Below are 19,136 nucleotides of genomic sequence, written 5' to 3'. Positions count from 1 at the left end.
TCAGAGTGTGGACTGCAGCTCCATTTTATCTCTGTCCTTTTTGAATTGTGATACCCTGAACTGGACATCGTACTCCAAGTACTGTCTGACCAGATAATTCAGATGATCCAGATCTTCAACCAAGAGCTATGTTTCCTAGAAGTTTCCTTCTGCCATATACATAGACATAGACATAGACATAGACATAGACATAGACATAGACATAGACATAGACATATACATATACATATACATATACATATACATATACATATACATATACATATACATATACATATACATATACATATACATGTGGCTATGTCATCAGTGCCAGGTTCCCAGGGCTAGTGAAAAACACTTCAGTTCCTGAAGCAAAACGACAAGATTCCTTCTTCCCCCATACATCCAGATGTAGAGATGGTCATTCAATCTTACTTTACTACCGGAAAGAGGAGAACATGCTTCACCACAGTTGAGGACAGCAATCTAGTTTAGAAGGTTATATGCCATGCACAATCCTGCTTCTTGCGATTGCTTCAGACTTTCCATGAAAAATATTTGAAAAAACATGTCTACCTTATATGAGATGATAAATGTATTTTATGGTGAGAGTGGAGCTACAATTTTTTACCTTAGAGATGGACTCTTTCTTAACCTTCATCTATTGATCCCAGAATTTTTTTGCAACAACTCTGTGGACAAGATGAGGCATAAATAAAATGAATAGCTCCTTACACTAATCCTTATCAGCATTAGTTTAGTGATTAAACAAAGCATTTGTCATTGATACTATTGAAAACTATAGTCAACACACTTCTCAATCTACTTACGCGCATTATCTCAGCAAGGGTTTGTCTGAAGACAGCATGAACAACCTAACCAATGTTGATAATCCAGAGGATTTAAACATTATTTGTATGTGTTTAATATATCAAAGAAATTAATTTCCGTAGAAAAAAATCATAACATAATAGTTTAGTATCTGAAGACCTAAAACACTTTCAATGGTGCTATGGAGGAAAGAAAACTTTCATAAAAGGTACTTCAGCAGATTGTTTCTACTGAATGATTCAATAATACAAAAGAAAAACCCACAGAGACTAATGTTACATTTGCTTTCATTCCATATACAATCACATATTAAGAATATTCACAGGTGTCACAAGCTGGATTTGAGAAAAGATTATCTATGAGGAGGCCACCTATGGAAAGGGCAATATTTTACTAATATCTCCTCTCCTTCCATCAGAAAAATTTCCCACATGTTTCCAGATATTCCCCATCACCAGCACCAAAATTTGGGAAGCTGTAGCAAAACTGACTCCTACTTATCAGGAGAAACAAAGTCTGGATTCAACACAATGTGTTTAATTATTTTGTTTACTTGTTCTCCTGAAGCAATATTTTAAACAATGTTTTCTATACTTTCTTAATAAGCCCATGAAGTAAGGAAAATATATGTTCAAATTTTGGTCAAGCAAAATGTCCTTTTTAAAAAAAACACTCAAAATCTTAGTAACTGTCTCTTACAATATCAAAATGTTCCTCTACTTAACATCTCATGTTAATATAAAGAGTAATATATGGTATTTGATACCTTACTGTTCAGTAAAATGAAGAAAAGGGAAAGGGAAAAAAAAAATAAGAGTTTACATAATAAAGCAAGTCTTCCTCTAATTGTTTATAATTGGGAAAGAAAAGAACATATAATGTTTTCATGTCAAATCCAGGGCTGCAACCTTTAATTATTAAGATATATTAATTTTCTTAAAATTGCTTCTGTAAAAAACATTCCCAAACTGACTGCGCAACATACTTTAAAATATTATTTTTAATAAATGAAAAAAAAATACAAAGGGCAAACATCTCACTAGACAGCCTGCCATGATGGAGACACGTAACATACAAATCAAAGGTTTTTTTTTTCTAAAATGACTATTTTCTCACATGCAACTTTTGCATCAACATAAGTAATTACAAGCTAATTACAGTAAAGTGACAGCCCTATTATGGATTAGGCTGAAATGCTCCCAGGGCATAAAAAAGTTTTAAGAAACTGACAAAGAATACTCAAAGTCATTGTTTCATCATTATAACATACATGCAAGCATGCTTTAATTTATTATATATTCTTAGCAATGGGATACAGTTCTAAACCATCTATTAGCAAGTATATTTGGATGTGTATATATACATATACACAGAATCATTTGTTACTGAGTCCACATAGTTTAGCCAATGATATTCATTGAACAGTAGCTTTTCTGTCTTCAGTTTCCATCATATTTTCCCCACCTGCAGAATGTTTACTAATGTCCTCTCCTTCTTCTCTGGTTCTTACTTAGTGGCATCAATAGGCTTTCTCTGTACTTAGCATTAGTATGGAATAGTTGGACCATATCATGGTCTTTGTTGTCCAGCACCCTAGGCAAAAAGAGAGATGATTTCTGGGTCCTACGTGTTTTGAAGCTCCTCCTGGGTCGTCCTTTCCCATTGATTGAGACATACCAGAGTCTCTCTGCACTAGTTTTGCGTTTGCTGCTAGTACCATTAGGTACAGTCCGATACAAGCGGGATGCATAGGTGTTGTAGCCCAACTCATGGATCCTTTCCACAAACTCACATTCTGCATTGTAGGTTTCCTGAAAAATAAGAACAAAAACCATCACTTCCAAAAATAAAAAGCAACACTAGCAACTGCAAGGTACAAAGCTCATTATGAAAACTTTCAACTAGGCCCAACATAAAAGGAGCTTCCATGCATCAAAAATTCTATTTATAAAGGAGTTCTGATGTGTATATATGTCCAGTGACATCTCCTGTTCTTACATATCAAACAAAGCAAAGAATACTAGTCTTTACCTTCCTGCAAACCACTCTTCTCTATATAATATTAACAGTGATTATGAGAGGATGAAAGCAAAAAAGTTTATTATGGTCTATCCTGTGATTGATCATACTTCCTCCAGCTTTATATGAGCACTGTTAGACATAGAATGAAAAGTAGGAGTGTCTATCTGCTACTACCAGAGAAGACCACTTTGGCAGAACACATTCCTCTTACTCCTGCAACCTGCATGGTATTTACTTATTTATTTGACTTGTAATCCACCATAATCTACTAGAACTCTGACAAGTATACATAACATAATTTCCAGAATAAATATAAACATCTGTAAATAACAATCTCATAACCAAAATCAAACCAGCACAGACAGAAGCTCAGACTGCTAAGTCCACAAAATCTCTTTGGAAGACCTCTGTTTTCAACATTTTCCAAAACAACCAACCAAGGGACCAATCTAATCTCAACTGGAAGGCTGTTCCAGAAAACAGGCTCTGCCACTGAAAAGGAGCACTCTTCATGCTTCAGCGCCCCCCTCCCCATAGCTTACTTCACAGAAGTGGGGGACCACCAATAGGTTCTCCCAGGACAATTGAGTCAGCCAGTCCATTACAATTGGAGAATGTGGTCTTGGAGTTATCTTGATGCCAAGCCATATAGGACTTTATAGATCAAAAGCAGCACTTTGAACTGTACCTGGAAAGGTATTGGGAGCCTCTGGAGGACCCAAACACAGGTGTATTCATTCCTCGTGATGTGTGCCACCTAATAGGTGGGCCAATGCATTTGAACCAACTGTTGCTTCCCAATGGTCTTCTGAGGCAGCCCCAAGTATAGCACATTGCAGGAGTCTAAACAGATGGTGATCAGGACATGAATTACTGTAGCTCTCTCTTCAGTGTTGCAGTTCAGTGAAGTATAGCTCTCACTTCACGTTGCAGTGCAACTGGTGTACCAAGCACAGTTGGTCAAGGCCCCTGGCCATAGCCTCCACCTGCCTAATCAGCAGTAGCCATCAATCCAGAAGGGACCCTAAGTCATGGACTTGTTCCTTCAGGAGCAGTGCTTCCTCATCTAGAGACAACACTAGGTGCTGATGGAGAGCCACAATGCACAGACAGCAACTCAATCAAGTTTGGTTCAAATTTAGCCTGTTTTGTCCCATCCAGACCCAGGCACTGGGCAAGATATCATCAGCATATTCAGCCTCACCCAGGGTAGGATACTGATGATACCATACCCCAAACTGATTGGTGATCTCTCCCAGTGGCTTCAGACAGTTGTTGAACAGTACTGAAGAAAGAACTAAGCCATGAGACAAGTGAGTAGCCACTGGCTCAGTCTCTACCATCAGCACCAACCAAACCATTACTAAGGGGTAGAACGTCTGCAAAATAGTGCCCCCAACACCCAATCCTTGCAGGTGGTCCAGAAGGATATGGTGATCAATGGTATTGAAGGCTGCTGAGAGGGCTGATAAGACCAGGAGTGGTGCACAACTCCCATTCATCTCTCACCAATGGTCATCCCTTAGAGCAACTAATGCTATCTTTGTCCCATGACCAGACCTGAAACATGATAGAAAAGGGTCCAGATCATCTTCTTCTCTTAGGGCAATCTTTGTCCCATGACCAGGCCTGAAACGTGATAGAAAAGGGTCCAGATCATCTTCTTCTCTTAGGGCAATCTACAGCTGTGAAAAATACGACTCAACTGGATAGCTGGTTGCTTCCCCTTCTTTCTCACATAATCCTTAATATTCTGAGAACAAACAATGGCTTGTGACAAAAGGGAATTATGATGGAAGGGGAAAATTTCAGGTTCTACAGGGTATCTGTCAGTTTGAAGCACCACAGGTTGTTGATGAAGAATAAGCCATAAAAGCATGGCAGGATATATTTTCAGAAATTAACTACATGTCCTACTACTACCCTCTGTTAAAACAGATGGTTTTATTGGCAAAGGAAAATTGGTGGGAGCCCTTGTGCATTTCCTAAATGAGGTAATTAAAAAAAAAATGTTTGGATGATCCCTGGTTACATGTTCTGGCAATATTTTTTTTTTCCTATACTACTGAAAGCGTAGTTCTCTTTTCTTTAAACTGGCATCTTGTACATGTGTTGGAAGTTCCATGCATCCTAATTCCCAGCCTTCATTTCAGAAATGAAGTAAAAGATTGCATTATGTAACAAAAGTAAAATAAAGTTCTAATACTGGGTATTGTAAACAAACTAACAAATTTTAGCCTTGCTTTCATTCCATCAAACCAAGGATGGTAGAGGTATACAGTTAAGTACATAAAATCTACTGACTTCAGTGGGAGATATCTATGGTGCTCTTTTTATGCCAGTTTCTCATAGATGCATTCCTTCATTAACTTTGCATTCCTCACATATTTCATTCCTGGATTTTGCAGTTCTAGATTCTCCACATTGCTAAATATAATTGCTCCTAATCTGGAATTATATGATTTTAAAAAAAAAAAGCTGTAGGGAATTCTCAATTAGCCCAGCAGATGGAGTAAATTGGCCTGTAAAATCAGGGCTGCAAATCTCATTGCTTGAAAGTGTATTACATAAGCAGAACACTAACACAGATGTTTAGAAAAGTGGATGAAATAATTTCACATGCAGTCATTTATTATTTATTTTATTATATGTGATGTGATGTGATGTGATGTGATATCGGGGGGGGGGGATCTATGAGGATTCTGAGCAAGAGACTAGCCTTCTCTGAGATCTGAGCATGTGTTTCTACACTGGATATTTCAGACTAAATAAGAATGTGTCGATGTACCCCATCCAATAGTTTCTTCACTGAGCTACGTAGGCCTCAAAGTGATGTTGTAGTCTCCCCAAAATGTATTGTTTTAGGACCTTCAATGCCTATGCCAAGGCCTCTCTGTTAAATTAATGGTTGCCATGATACATCATAAGCAATTTATTTCTTTACTTACTTGCTTTTTAGAATTATATCCTACCTTTCCTTCAGGAGTTCAAGTGCTGCCTTTTCCCATTATCCCTGCAAGGTAGATTGGACTGGGAAACAGCAAAGTCACAAAGTGAGTTTTCATGGCTGGGGGCTGACTAGAAACTGGGTCTCTCGGTGCCAGTCCAGTACTTTAACCACTACAACATATTAATTTCTACTGCCACACATTGTGCTGGACATAGTTTAGACCTTCCACTGAATGGAATAAGACTGATCTGGAATGGAGAGCTTCGTGTAGTTCAGTTGTCATGGATCTTTACTGGACTGGGGTTAGACATGGTTGCCCTCTTCACTTACACTTCTTGAGGTCTTTTCTCCTACGTGGTGCTAATGCTCCCAACTCTCTTTCCAATTCTCCCTACCCAGTACAGCTACTACCAATAATTTTAATGCAGCTAACACTGGGGAGGATCTAAGTTCCCCTCCTCATAGAGCTCAGTGTTTTGATTGACTGTTCCAACTATTCATAGCAGTAGGAACAGTTATCTAGTATGGTATTACTAGATGGGAAAAGCTGTAAACCTCTCTTCCAAATGAACTTAGTTGAAAGAGTAAGGTTTCTCTGCACAAAGAAAAAAAATTGATGTAGCCAAAATTATATAAATGTTAACCTCACCACCATCTTTGCCCCTGCCCTGCCCCTGAAATCTAGATGCAATAGCTATAGGAAAACAGTTTTCAGTGGCAATCACTTCGCCTCTAGGGAACCCATCTCTAGATCCAAGTAGCCTTTCCAATCTACCAAAGAGATTATGGAGAGAGCAAGCATAGTCTCCTCTGTTTAAGTGAAGAGGGAGCTGCTTTTTTCATACTAGCAGGAAGACTTTATATGTGTGCATCTGCATCTGTATATGTCATACATATTAGTGTAGGCACATGCATGTATCAAAAAGATGTTTGACAGCAAGTTCTGCTTACTCTTACTCTCACAGGAGTATCTCTACAATTCACCTTTAGGAATCATCAGGAGACCTTTCAACTTTATTTAACATCCCTGTTACATTTTCCAAGACGCTTTGGAATTGAATGGTTTCATACTCAAAATCTACATATTCATTGGAACCAGGAAAACATCAGCTTTGATTCATCAACATACAAGACTCACAGCCTGCAGGACTTCAACCCCCATCACTCACCATCCCACATTAGAATCTCCTTCCTTTCTTGCCTGCCAAATATCCAGATGCTGATGAGTGTGGAAAAGAGAAAGCATAAACACTGTGCCAGGTCAGTTTTGTGATTGCACTGTCAACTATCTTCCTGGAGCTCAGTTTTCTATAACATCCCAATGTTAAATCAGAGTTGGTCTATCTAAAAGAAATATTGATGAGAATTTACAGAAGGGCTTTATTCACCCCTCCTTCTCCCCCACCAACGCTCTTTTCTTGTTAAGAATGCTAGCTCCCTACTTGTAATCCATGATTACAAGCTTTCAAACTCTGTAACCATTACGGATTACTACTTTCTTCCCCTCATTTCTGAACTCTTGGAATGGCTGCAAAAGGCATTATTACCAAACTGGATCTTGGGGAACTCCGAATGCAATTTGCATGAAAGAATATTTAACTGCTTTGGATTCTTATTATTGGAAGTTTAGTATTTTTTTTTAATTGGTCACTACCCTATTGCTCTTCATGCAATTTATCAATCATTTTTTTCATGATTTTTTGGACATGTTTCTATCTATGTATCTGGAGTGTTTGTTGATTTACTTGGAGGATCCCTCTCTCCATGTTGATCATGTTCAAGCAGTTCTTCAATATCTTGCTGATTTGAGTCCCTATACTAAGCTAGATAAGTGTTTCTTTGATCAGTCTTTATTGGACTATGTGAGCTACTATTTCTTTGAAAGGAATTAAGATGGATCCAGCTAAGGTAGAATCCATTCTGCTTGGTTCTTTGCCAATATTCATCATAGATTTGGTTAGCCTTCCAAAACTCTTGGGGTAAGAATGGAGATTCCTTCCCTGACTTGTCAGATCCATACGCAATAAGAATAAGACCGCATGTGCAGGCTCAGATAGATGACCTTCATCAGAAACCCTGTCCTCTCCCCCTCCATTTTTTCTTGGAAATAGGGGAAATTGTGCTAGAATAACTATATGTTCTGGACTGCTGCTTCTCCTTCCCTCTTTTCTAGGACCTTGAAAAGTAGTTTCCATGGACTTTATAACTAACCTACCATGGGCTGGATGCTATTTTGGTGGTAGATGATCACTTCTCTAAATAGCTCATTTTATTCCATGCCACGACCATGCTCCATCCTTTAGATATCTTCAAATTTTCTAAAACCATGAGAATAATCTCACTGCTGACAAAGGCTTACAATCCACAGTACATTTCTGGAAAGCTTTATTTCAACTATTGGAAGTAAAACTCCTCTGACTATCCTCCACAGTCAGATGGTAAAACAAAGAAAATAAATACCACATTAGAGCAATAACTTTGTGGGTGTTGTATTGTCGAAGGCTTTCACGGCTGGCATACGATGGCTGGTGTGGGTCTTCCGGGCTGTGTGGCCGTGTTCTGGAAGTTTTGTTTCCTAATGTTTCGCCAGCACCTGTGACCGGCATCTTCAGAGTGCAGGAGCACAGACAGGAGCAGTTCTCTCTGTGCCCAGGGTGATGTGACCCTTTTGTGGGTATTTATAGAGATCTGGGGGGGAGGGGGGAAATAGAAGAAAAAACCCTGCCTAATCCCCAGGAAGATACACACAGATTCTGATACCAAAACAAGCAGCCACTCAGTAACCCAACCCCCCCCACACACACCCAATCCCCCCCTTCCCCCCCCCACAGATCTCTATAAATACCCACAAAAAGGTCACATCACCCTGGGCACAGAGAGAACTGCTCCTGTGTGTGCTCCTGCACTCTGAAGATGCCGGTCACAGGTGCTGGCGAAACGTTAGGACACAAAACTTCCAGAACACAGCCACACAGCCCGGAAGACCCACACCAGCCTTTGTGGGTGTTGTTTAAAATCACTAATGAGACAACTAGCTGGACTTTTACCTGTGGCTGAATCTGCTTGTAATAACTCAGTTCATGTCTCCACTCAAATGTTGCTGATTTAGGCCACCTATACAGCCATACATGTGATACAGCTATCACCCACACTAGTTACCAAACATTTATTGGCCCTCCCCTTTCCATAGGCCTCCCATTTTCTCCAGGAACTCCATTCAGCACCTCAAGCACCAGTTAGATCAAGGAAAGGCCTCCAGAAACATTCTGCTGATCATCATCACAAGGAATCTCCCTCCATGGTTTTCTCATAGATTTCTTCCCTCCACACAACCCTCTAAGTAATGGAATGCCAGGTTTGTAGTGGAATGCCAGGTTTGGTAGACTATTCCCTATAATTTCACAAATCAGTCCCATGGTCTTTTGTCTGCAGCTTCCAGTTGTGCTGAAAATAAATAATGATTTTCACCATTCCCTCCTGGTACTGGAACACTGTATTGCTCCTTATACATCTTTGCCCTACCACCCCGCTAATTCAGTAGGGAGGATGAAGAATTCAAGGTGGAACATAGTTTTGGGCTTTTAGCACAGGAAGAACAGACTGGAATATTTTATTAATTGGAAAGGCTATGCAAATGCAAACCACATCTCCTTTGACAGTTTCATTTTTATACACTCAAGTTTCCTGATTAGCCAATCAATACTGCCAATATTTCTGATTCTAAAGGGAAGGAGGAACTATTTGGGGACAGGAAGGGAGACATTTGTTACAACTAATGAGGGAGAAAGGCAAAAACTGCCCCACTTAGAGATGAGAGGGAGAGTTCACAAATGGGAGGAGTTCCTGAATGAAGGAGAAGAAAATTAAACACTTTCCAGGAGAAGGAAGGGTTGAGAGGCCAGGAAGGGAGACCTCATCCATTTCAGCTGAGGAAGAGATCGAGATCTCCCCTTCCTAATATCTTCAGTCAGGAGAAGGAAGGCACCAGAAAAGCTTCAGAAAAGAAATGGAAATAAGAAGGATACAATACTCTCTACCGAGCCAGAATCAGAAAGAGATTGGCTCCAGAATCATACGATAGCTTGAAATGCAAAGGAGGGAATCAAAGGATAAAATCAGGAAGGAGGTGATATAAGGAGTTAAGATGGTAAAACCAGCAGTTCCCAGTTGAGACAGAACTATTATATAAACAATAAGCAGGTGCTTCCCAATCTCAGGAGGAAAAGGCCTAGAATCTAGAAACCCAGCAGCAGACATTTATAGATAGGCCTTGCACTCTGTACATTGCAGTAGGCTTTATTTCTGCAATAGTTCCAGAAGACCTAGAAATAGAGTCCTGTTCCACTATTCAGGAAGGGTTATACTGATAGACAAGCAGCACTGAGCTTACCTGAGCTCCCAAAAGTCACATGCACAGGCCAGTTGCCTGTATTGTAAAGACCTGCACATATAAACCTGTACACAACTTTGTTTAATGTTTGGAGTTGTGTGGAAGAGTTCACACACAGCAGTTCACACAGTCATGCTGCTTACGCAGAAATTTTCTTTGTTAAAATTAATATTACAATGTAACTTTTGGAGGGGAAATTTTGCTTAGTATTATTGTATAATGAGTAGAACCCTTTTCCTTAGTAGCTTAATGAAGTCTAGTTCTTTTATCATGAAAACTGGGAAACTGTAAATTATCCAGAATGACAGGAATTGACACCTGCTCCCCCTTGCCCCAATACCAGTGCTCAGTGAGCATCATTTAGGTGTCATGTCAAGATATTTGTTGACCAGAAATTTTGTCAGCCCTAGTAGGTAGACCAGACCAGGAAATCAACTCCACAGGAAGGCTAAAACTACTTTGATTGAGATTGACTATACAGGTAGTCCTCGCTTACTGACCACAACTGGGACTGGCAACTCCATCACTAAACACTGTGGTCGCTAAACAAAAAGTCATGTGACTGCACCAGATTTACAATGTCACTTCTGCTTCCATCATTAAGCGAATCACCACAGTCGTTAAGCAAGACATCATGTGACCATGACTTGCAATTTCACATATACATTTTCCATTAATTCTGCTTGTTGGAAGTCAGCTGTGAAGCTTGCAAATGGCAATCATGTGATTACAGGACACTGTGACAGTTGTAAGTGCACACTGGTTGTGAAGGTCCGAAATAATGATCAAGTGACCATGAGACGCTGCAACAGCCATAAATGCGAAGATTGGTCACAAAGCTGATTTTTTCAACCATCATAACTTTGAACAGTCACTAAACAAGGCTGTCAGTAAGTGAGGACTACCTGTAATAACAAAAAGTTTGATTGTGCTGTACCTCCTTCTCCTTCTTAGTGAATTAGGGAGGCATCTGCCTGAGTCGCTTCCAAATGTTATCCCACTGTTCTGAGCTTAAAAAATGCTTTAGCCCATTTTGTCTAGGCAATGGTTCCTGCATATCTCCATCACGGACATATTCCTTATTTTCTACAGCTTTTAATGCTTAAACTGTAACTTATTAATAAAATCTTTCATGTCTCAGTGTTTACTAGTTTATTAATTTCTACTTTTTTAAAAAATGAATGGATTCTTTTATCCTTTACTGACTATTCAGAGCACTCCTGTTGCTTATTTGCAATCTGCTTCTAGAGCTATTTTCTGTTAAGATTATGTGGGTATTGGCATAACAGTATTTAAATAGACTAATTATTTAACTATTTTGATTTGACCTCCAGTAATTCATCAATGATGGCTTTAGCTAGCTAATCTATCAATTTGAACATCTCATCTGGAAAGCAAAACTACCTGATGCCAGTCTCAAGTGAAGTGATAGAAATATTCTAGTGCTATGCTAAGCATAGGAAAAGTAGAATATACGTCTACATAGTAAATAAATAAATAATATATTATCTCCATCACCTTAACTGATGCCTATGTTCCTATATTTCTTTTCTTTTTTTAAGAGAGGGGAAAGGGTTGAAAATACCCCAAGGCACAAATTGCAGAAGGTTTATGACAGAAAATGTACCTGTTCTGCTTGCGTGAAGGCTCAGTTAAATAATATACTAATATATTATTAGTTATAATTAATTCAGTTAATATAATATATTAATCCTGTTATGGAATAGTAAAGAGTACATTAACAGTCTATTCTAATATACCTTCAGAGCAATCTCTTTAAAATCTTTGAAATCGAGGGATTTGCAGAATGAAGTATAGCACAAAACACCGTATACAGTGCATGAAGAACTGCATCACAATGCCAGTTGAAAGAATAAAAATGCATTTGCATAGAGGTGGGGAAATGATTTAATTTACACATTCCTTCAGTCTGTAAGCAACTTTGGATCTGCATCTCTGGCATTAGATCCCAATTTTACATGTTCTTAAAACCCTTTAATTACCTTCTGCAAATGGGACTCCCATGCAGAGTTTCCCTCTCCTTTTTGAAAAGCTTCCTCGTCACACCATCAATTCTAGATTTCCTTACTGAATCTTACTTTTACTTCACCTGAATTACTTCACCTGAATCAGTTATTACAATCCCTAAATCAAAGTGCCCCAAACATAAATGTTTTGTTTTGTTTTTAATGCACAAGTAGGATTATTTGAATTGTTAAACTGCTGCAGACATGAAAAGAGAATGAACGTGCCTCATGCTTGCAATCATGTTTCAGCTAGAGGTCTCTGAGTATTGGCTGCTTAATCCCCCAAATAAAACCAAAGCACATATTTTTGTTCTCTACAAATGTTCCTCCATAGGCACCTAGTATTTCTGCCCTTTTGACTACAATGGAGTTTAAATCCCCATTGAAAATGACTGGCACTCCAGTGGAGGACGCTTCAGCTTGCTTGCCATAGTTAAGATGCCTCTGTTCTAAATAGTACTTACTGAAGCATAAAGTCGGCCTCTTTTGTTCATGGCCAGGTATCTGCCGGAAAAACAGCCTTTGATAGCAACAATCCCAATGTCCACTGCAGTTATTTCCAGAATACCTAAAGGAAAATGTAAGACTGATTTAGATGATTCACATACATTTCATATTTTATTAGTTTTGTTATTTTTCAAATTTAAGAAAATTCAAATACTGTACTACATGTTAAAGAAATTAGAAGGAAATATTTAACCTCACGTGTTCTTTCAGAAACTAGCCCATTTGATTTCATTGGACTATTTTTGCTTCATATTTGAACAAGTTCTAAGCTTTTGTTTATTTCTGTGAAACATTCCTCAGCATTCAAATGATATGGTAGCCTAGCTTTCTGAGCATCATCAGACCAACATTTTTAATCCTAATCAATAGCTTCAGAATTGGCACTTCTTTATGCAAAGTACTTTATATCCCTTTTATTCCAACCATCTCCCCAATAGAGTTGAAACATCCTTCCATTTTAATAAAAGAAAAAAATTAGAACAATTTACTATTGACTGAAACGTGAACTGAGCAGGAATTTGAACCCAATTTTTTTCTTGACTCTCACACTAGTAATATTAAACTATCTAAATGTTACTTCCATCTGGAAATCATTACGCTTAGTAACACTACCACACAACATACCAGCATTTACTCCTACATTCATAATCAACTCCGGATGATTGAAAATGGCAACACTCAAGAAGATAAGATGGGAATTGTTAGAAACAACCCCTTACTAATAAAACTACTGATTGAGACTGAACTGTTTCAAAAAAGAAAGGATCTGACATTGAACTAGAGGTTCACCTAATCCTATATGTCTATAAAAACTTTAAATCCCCTTTAATGCCTTTCTTAGGGATCCAAGAGTGCTTGACTTATTGAAACAAACCACAAAGCTGCCCATTTTGGGACAATACCCTTGTTGAGGTCTCTGGAGGACAAAATGGAGGAAGACAAGAGGCTGCCACGTCTAAGAGCTTGGACAATGAAGGGGTCGGTCAGTTAGAAGTCAGTGCATCTTTGGGAAAAGGACAAAGTGACTGTCTAACTCCAATTCAGAGAAAGGAACTTTTTAAATGCAGGAAAGAAAATGTCCTACAGCCAAGAAAGATGGTCCCAGAGAGGCAAAATTCTATATACTATTTATCAAAGGACTCTTTTAAACATTATACTAATGACAAGAAGTCTGGAACTCATACAGCATTTTCAGAGCTGTAGTCCTTGCTCTCTAACTAGTGCATATGCGTGTGTGCATGTATGTGTGTACACATGCATACACACACATATATCTACACAGATACATATACACTCAAACACAGAAGAACCAGTGTGATGTAGCTATTAAGGTTCTGGACTAGGAGTGGGAAGATCCAGGTTCTAGTCCTCCCTTAGGGACGGGAGGTTGATGCTCTCTCTCTCTCAGCCTTAGACTGGGAAGTTGAAAAATATCTATCTACCAACCTACACTGGACCACCACAAGAGATTATGATCCATAACTTTCCATGAAAAGGCCTACATCCTGCAGTGTATTGATTCAGGTTGATAATAATATCACACTCACACACACACACACACACACACACACACAGAGTCTAAGGTAATAAAAAAATGAAATAAAAAAATCATGCCACTTCAAAAAATGTACATGAGGAGACATATGTTTTTACACACCTGTTCACATTCATGTATTATATTTATAGGCAATTCTTGGGGAGGGAATCTTAAATTTTGTGTGGAAAAAACAAACATCCAAGAAAATAAAATAGGTGGGAAATAATAGCACAGAAATAATGTATGAAGAGATTTACTATTTATATTTCAGATTATGCCACCAGCTATTTCAATAATTCTATAATACCATCTCATGTACTCAACATTTCTTATTCTGAAGCTTTGAACTTTGTTTAAACAAGAGACAACCTTCTCACAGAGCTTATAATCACACAAAATATATAATGGAGCTGTTTTGTGCTAGTACTTTAAAAATGACTTGTCAACAATACATAAGTGTATACAACACTCAAAACATTATCCTCCTCAATTTATACTGGTTGGGATTATCTAGGACTTAATATAAGTCATATCCCTGCTACTGGTATAACTCTGTTGGCAGAAGCCATGGCAGTAGGGCAGTATCAGAGACAGAAAGGCCTTATCTGGGCTTCAAACTCAGACATCACTGTGGACACCTATGTTCATACAAAGTTATATCAAGAAATGAGTTGATATAAATCGAATTATGGCCCACTGAAAACCAAACTATTGTGCTCTGAACTTCATTTTGCTTCCTGCTACAGAGGCACAGCATAGGATTTTGGCCATTTCCCATATTAAACATTTGGAAGCAGTTAATACATAGACAGGGGGATTACCAGCCCCATCATGTGACTCTCACCTGTTTCAGACATCAACATCTTAGATATGGACATACAATGCCTATTTATTTAGCCCTGTAAGTGAAAATCTTTCACTAAATGAAGATTAGGTTTTGTCTCTAAGAATTTACCTTTTTAATGGGAGAGTCATCTTAGATTCATTGAGAACAACTTAATGGGGGTAGATGAATTAAAATCAAGATCACCTTCCCTTAGGTAAGTATTTACATGGTATTTACATGTACAGATGTTGCAAATGGAATTAGGGAAGCTCTACAATACTGAAAGTGTTATGTGGGTATGCATACATGCACACACACATACAAATATATATGCAATGGGACAGCAAATCTGCTTTCCTATCTATACCTGGATTGCTTTCATATAAATAACTGTAGAAAAGGTGGATATTCACGGTAGAAACTGACTGCCAGCATGGTCCCGCCAGCCCAGTCAGTCACAAGGATTTTAAGCCATATATGTAGACTGTCAACAATTAAACTTATTATGTTTACAGTGTTAATAGAGCTGATGTTTGAGCCATCAGGGTCTTTTCAGATAGGTAAGCTGCCACTTAAGATTGCAGTCACTGATGCTTACATTTGTGAATTCATCCATAAGGCCACAGAAGATCCAGAGATAGCTCCTAATCTCTCTTTCTCCTCCATCTCTATAACTGAAAACATTTAGCAAATGAGAACCTTTTTCTTACAGATCAAGTGGAAGTGTCCAGATGAAGATTTAGCTATTCTACATCTTAAAGGCTGACTTAAGACTTAAACATTCCCTTTCAGGCACAATCTGACCCTTTTCTGTAATGCAGCTTACATTATCAACACAGAGTTGTAATATAATAGAGAATCCTATATGCACATGAGATTTGGTCTACTGAATGTTTGGGAAGAATGCTTTCATTCATTGTATGTCATTTCTATTTAGATCTGTCCCAGAGGGATACAAGGATGCTTGCTACAAGGTCAGCCATAGAAAGCTGTATTATTTTTACCTCTCATAGCATCTTTGTTTAGCCTAAGTGAAATCTTCATATAATGCACCTAAAAGCTGGATGTATGTGATATTTCATCATTTGGAACAGTTAAGCAGCATTAAACACTTTTTATTCTGACTGGTTTTAATTAGTAGCCATTTTTTTTTAACTTTGGCTAGATCATAATCTCAATGATATTGCACAGATGGGTGAACATCTACCTAAAGAGCTCTGCTTGAAATGAAAGTGTGTGATAAAGTTCTTCCTTGGTGCCTGTCATACATATATGCCTGGTATTCTTGGGTGCCAAAGCATCAGGAGATGAATGATGTGTGCATTCAGTCCAAGTTCTTAATGCCATTGCTGGCATGCAAAGGAGAAGAGTATTTTCTATAACGGGTCTGTCTCTGGTAAGTGCTATTTCCTTAAACAGTGCATAATTTCCTCTACCCTAAATACCCAAACGTTGCCAACACAAACAAAACAAGATTAATTGGAGGAAAGGAGGGAGCAGAAAACCAAACAACCAGGATGAGATGAACAGACTGAAGTGTGAAAGTTATCTTGATGTGTTATTTACACATCTTTCTGGATGGTTACTCTGACTCTCCACCCCCACATATCCAGCTTGGTGTCATAAAGGGAAGAGGGGATCTAAAGTCTTAAAGAGCCATGGGAAATCACACCTTCTGTGACAGAAACCAAGTGGCAGCCACTCACTTATCCTGGTCTTTTGCAAATTCCAGAGTGTAGCTTCTTTCACTGAGGCTCTAAACTGCACAGCTGCAATCTTAGAGGGATGGAGAAGATAGCATGCAAAACAGAGGTGCTGAGGCACAGTGCAAAGATTTCTAGGAGCAGGGACAAAAAGGAAAGGCTTACCACAAGGAGGAAGCCCAGCAGACTCTTCTTGCCTCTTCTCGGGAGAGGCAGATGGAAAAATATTCTGTTTCAAGAAGACCTGAAAATCTTTTTTCTTTGTGCTCTTGGCATTCTAGCCAAGCATCTGGAGAAATAGCCTGGGTAACTTAAGTGTGGATAACTTAATAGTGTGGGTAACTTAAGCTGGTTTCAAAATCACTCCTATTCCTCCATTCACATCATCCAAAAGCAAGAGAGAAAAAGATCTCAGCTTCATTTAACCCAGATACAACAGTCAAGCCATCTCCAACCTGATGCCCTCCAGATATGTTACATCACAGTTTCCATGCTGATTGGGAATGATAGGAATTTAAGTCCAACATGTTAGACGTTACCAGACCAGTTAAAGTTGTGATTCAGTGAAAGACTCATGTCCTCTCTTTCTTTCGTACATACATTCCACAAAGACTATTTCACCTTATGTTCTAAGTTTGCACCCACAAAGTATTCACTATAGTAGTAGAAGTAGAAATAGAGGAAGATAACTCAAAAGCTACTAAGACCCACAATCTCAGACATAATTGTGAATGAAACCAACTCTTTCCAAAGGTGCTCTACAGTAGATGAAAATTTTGGGGTAAACAGTATTAACTCTAAGTCTAACTTCCAAAAAATGTATTATTTCAAGACTCTGGCGTGTTTTATGCTCCTAATTGCCTTGGTCTGCTTTATTGGTGCTGTAAAAGGAGAATCTATATCGTACCAGTCCACAAACAGCCAGCTCTCTAACTTACAAGCCTTTTTAGCATCTCCAGAAGTGGGAAGCAATGTTAATATGGTGAGAATGAAACAACAGCCTTCTCTGCTGTTAGGACAAGCGTCTCTTAAGTGCTGTCAGTCATGCTTAGGAGGTTCCTGACTGCATGGCAAAGCCAATCTGGAGACCTGACCATCTTGACACATAGATTCTCCTGACCTTTTGCCTTCACTGGTTATCAAGAAGACTACCATCTGAATTGTTGTAAATTGCCTGATGGGAATCTATTTCCAGAAAATAGGCTTTGATATTTGTTCCTTCATTCCAAGGATTTCTTTCCCAATTGTTTCTCCCCAGTGGAATTGAAATCCTAGAAATTTTCCTCTCCCAGACCCTATAAAACTTCCTGGGCTGCAAAGGCACTGGGTCTCTTTAAATCATCCAGCCAAGATCTTGCTCAGAGATTGCCTCTGATAAGGATTAGCCAGGCTCTGAATGTTTATTATGGCTTCAATCTGGCTTTAGGCTAGATAGTTGCCTTGGCTGGCATCTCTCATCACCTCTCAACCTGATCCGTTTTGCGTTACTCGGCGCCTGAACAGCCTTTCATCTAAAGCTAATCCAACGGCTGCTGCAAACTTGCAAGCCAATGAAGGTTGCAAAGCGCCTTGAGCGCACTGGACGGAAAGACGACAAAGATCTGTGTCGCTTTTTTTGTTGAAATAAATAAAGGCATTTTAGCCCTGGCATCGGGACCGGGCAGAAAGAGTCCGTGGCCTATTTCCTCGGAAATCAGGGCCAATGAAGCCCGGGGTCTTCGATTCAACGCTTAGAGCGGGGAGCAAGGGACTAGCCTAGCGACCAGCTGCAGGGAAGGCGGGCAGGGCGGGAGAGAAGCCATCCAGAGGTACTCACTGAAGACGCTATTCTTCTCCAAGGTGCCGTTGATTTTGCCGTTGGCATGGATCTGAAGGTGATACTTAGTGGCGCAGTAGAGCTTCCTGCGCCGGGGCGCTCCGCCGAGATGCTCATAAACGCCGCCGCGCCCGCCGGCATCTCTGCGCCAGCGCGGGTCGCACGCCTGCCCTTCTCGGGCACAGGCAGGGGCCGGAGGAGGCAGCTCGGCAGCCGCCAGCCCGAGGAAGCCCGGCGCCTGCAAGAGACTTAGCAGGACGAGCCAGGTTGTCACCATTGTGCATGATGGCCGAGGCGGCGCTCAGCTTGGAGCGGAGGACAGCCCCGCCGGACCCATTCAAGAGGTCTGAGCTGGAGCGGAGGCAGTCCGCCGAAGTCGCACAGGCGCGCCGGATCCGGTCGGGGCGACTGGGCTAGTCGCCTATGGTCGCTGCGGCTTTCGCTGCGCGCGCGGGGGACAAACGGGGGAGGCTGTTTGTTTGTTTGTTTCAATCAGCGCCGATTTCGTCCCCCCCCTTCCTCCTCCTCCTCTCCCCCGCCTCCCA

General features: G+C 39.7%; 1 protein-coding gene across 1 annotated transcript; it reads right to left on the bottom strand.

The window, feature by feature from the left end:
* Positions 1-2,291: 2,291 nt before the first annotated feature.
* On the bottom strand, positions 2,292-18,868 carry FGF3 (fibroblast growth factor 3). Its single transcript, XM_007425533.2, has 3 exons — positions 18,592-18,868; positions 12,667-12,770; positions 2,292-2,624 (listed from the first exon to the last, which is right to left on the bottom strand). Exons 1-3 carry the CDS (start codon positions 18,866-18,868, stop codon positions 2,292-2,294), a joined length of 714 nt encoding a protein of 237 aa, XP_007425595.2.
* Positions 18,869-19,136: the final 268 nt, after the last annotated feature.

Source organism: Python bivittatus, unplaced genomic scaffold, assembly GCF_059951505.1.
Source record: "Python bivittatus isolate LINGU-HERP-01145 unplaced genomic scaffold, Pbiv_v1 ctg000480_np1212, whole genome shotgun sequence".
Classification (NCBI taxonomy): Eukaryota; Metazoa; Chordata; class Lepidosauria; order Squamata; family Pythonidae; genus Python; species Python bivittatus.
The sequence above is the reverse complement of the archived record's forward strand: the minus strand, read 5'-3'. Positions and strand labels throughout refer to the sequence as shown.

Bases quoted from the DNA above. Each gene is read 5' to 3' on its own strand.
- FGF3 (XM_007425533.2), bottom strand. From the start codon at position 18,868: ATGGTGACAACCTGGCTCGTCCTGCTAAGTCTCTTGCAGGCGCCGGGC. The intron at 12,771-18,591 runs GTGAGTACCTCT...ATTTTCCTTTAG, and splicing joins GGAGAAGAATAGCGTCTTCA to GTATTCTGGAAATAACTGCA. The intron at 2,625-12,666 runs GTAAGTACTATT...CTTATTTTTCAG, and splicing joins GAGGCCGACTTTATGCTTCA to GAAACCTACAATGCAGAATG.